Source organism: Octodon degus, unplaced genomic scaffold (genome assembly GCF_000260255.1).
Source record: "Octodon degus isolate 3935 unplaced genomic scaffold, OctDeg1.0 scaffold00022, whole genome shotgun sequence".
Taxonomy (NCBI): Eukaryota; Metazoa; Chordata; class Mammalia; order Rodentia; family Octodontidae; genus Octodon; species Octodon degus.
Window position 1 is genome coordinate 9,436,578 of NW_004524598.1, and position 657 is coordinate 9,437,234.

At 37.1% G+C, this 657-nt stretch overlaps 1 protein-coding gene across 2 annotated transcripts in view; it reads left to right on the plus strand.

Annotated features, from left to right (window-relative positions):
• The window catches only part of Rngtt (RNA guanylyltransferase and 5'-phosphatase), a 331,478-nt gene that overhangs the window by 58,632 nt on the left and 272,189 nt on the right, over positions 1-657 (plus strand). For both annotated transcript variants that reach the window (XM_004628220.3, XM_023711882.1), the window contains one exon: positions 366-467. In XM_004628220.3, coding sequence (XP_004628277.1) covers positions 366-467 — 102 coding nt within the window. The remainder of the gene's footprint in view (positions 1-365; positions 468-657) is intronic.

Below are 657 nucleotides of genomic sequence, written 5' to 3' on the forward strand. Positions count from 1 at the left end.
TTAATTTTTTTTTATTTATGTATTTGGTATAGGGTCTCACTGTGTAGATCGGACTCCTACTGATCCTCCTATTTTCAGCCTCCCCAGGGCTGGAATTATAGTGTACCACCATGCCCAGACTCAGTCAGTGGCTCAGTGTGCCCCTGGGGCAGGGCCGGCATGGCACGCCAGTATAGAACTTTAGTCCGCTTTAGTCTGCTGAGCTTCTTTTGATATTTTTGTGAAAGCTGGTATTAATTGAAATTAATCTCCTGATAGGTAGAACATTGTGAAAAATGCATGACTCATTGGAGATTGGTTTAAGATGTGTATTACTTTCTATGAATATCAGCCCTAATAGTAATAATAGGATGTTAATTTTTAAGGTCTGGATTTCCTGGAGCACAGCCTGTTTCAATGGACAAGCAAAACATTAAACTTTTAGAGCAGAACCCATATAAAGTAAGCTGGAAAGCCGATGGAACTCGGTAAGTGTCTAGAAACAATTTATACAATCTTCATGCTTGAAGACTATTGTTTGTTGTTAGGGAGAGTTTGCATTCTTGGACTTAAGAATTTCTGGCTTAAACAGTGAAAGAAGCATCTTTGAAAAAATTGCAATTTTGTATTCTAAGCTATGTAATATAGTTCTCATGCTAAGGTTTTTTTTTTTTTTTT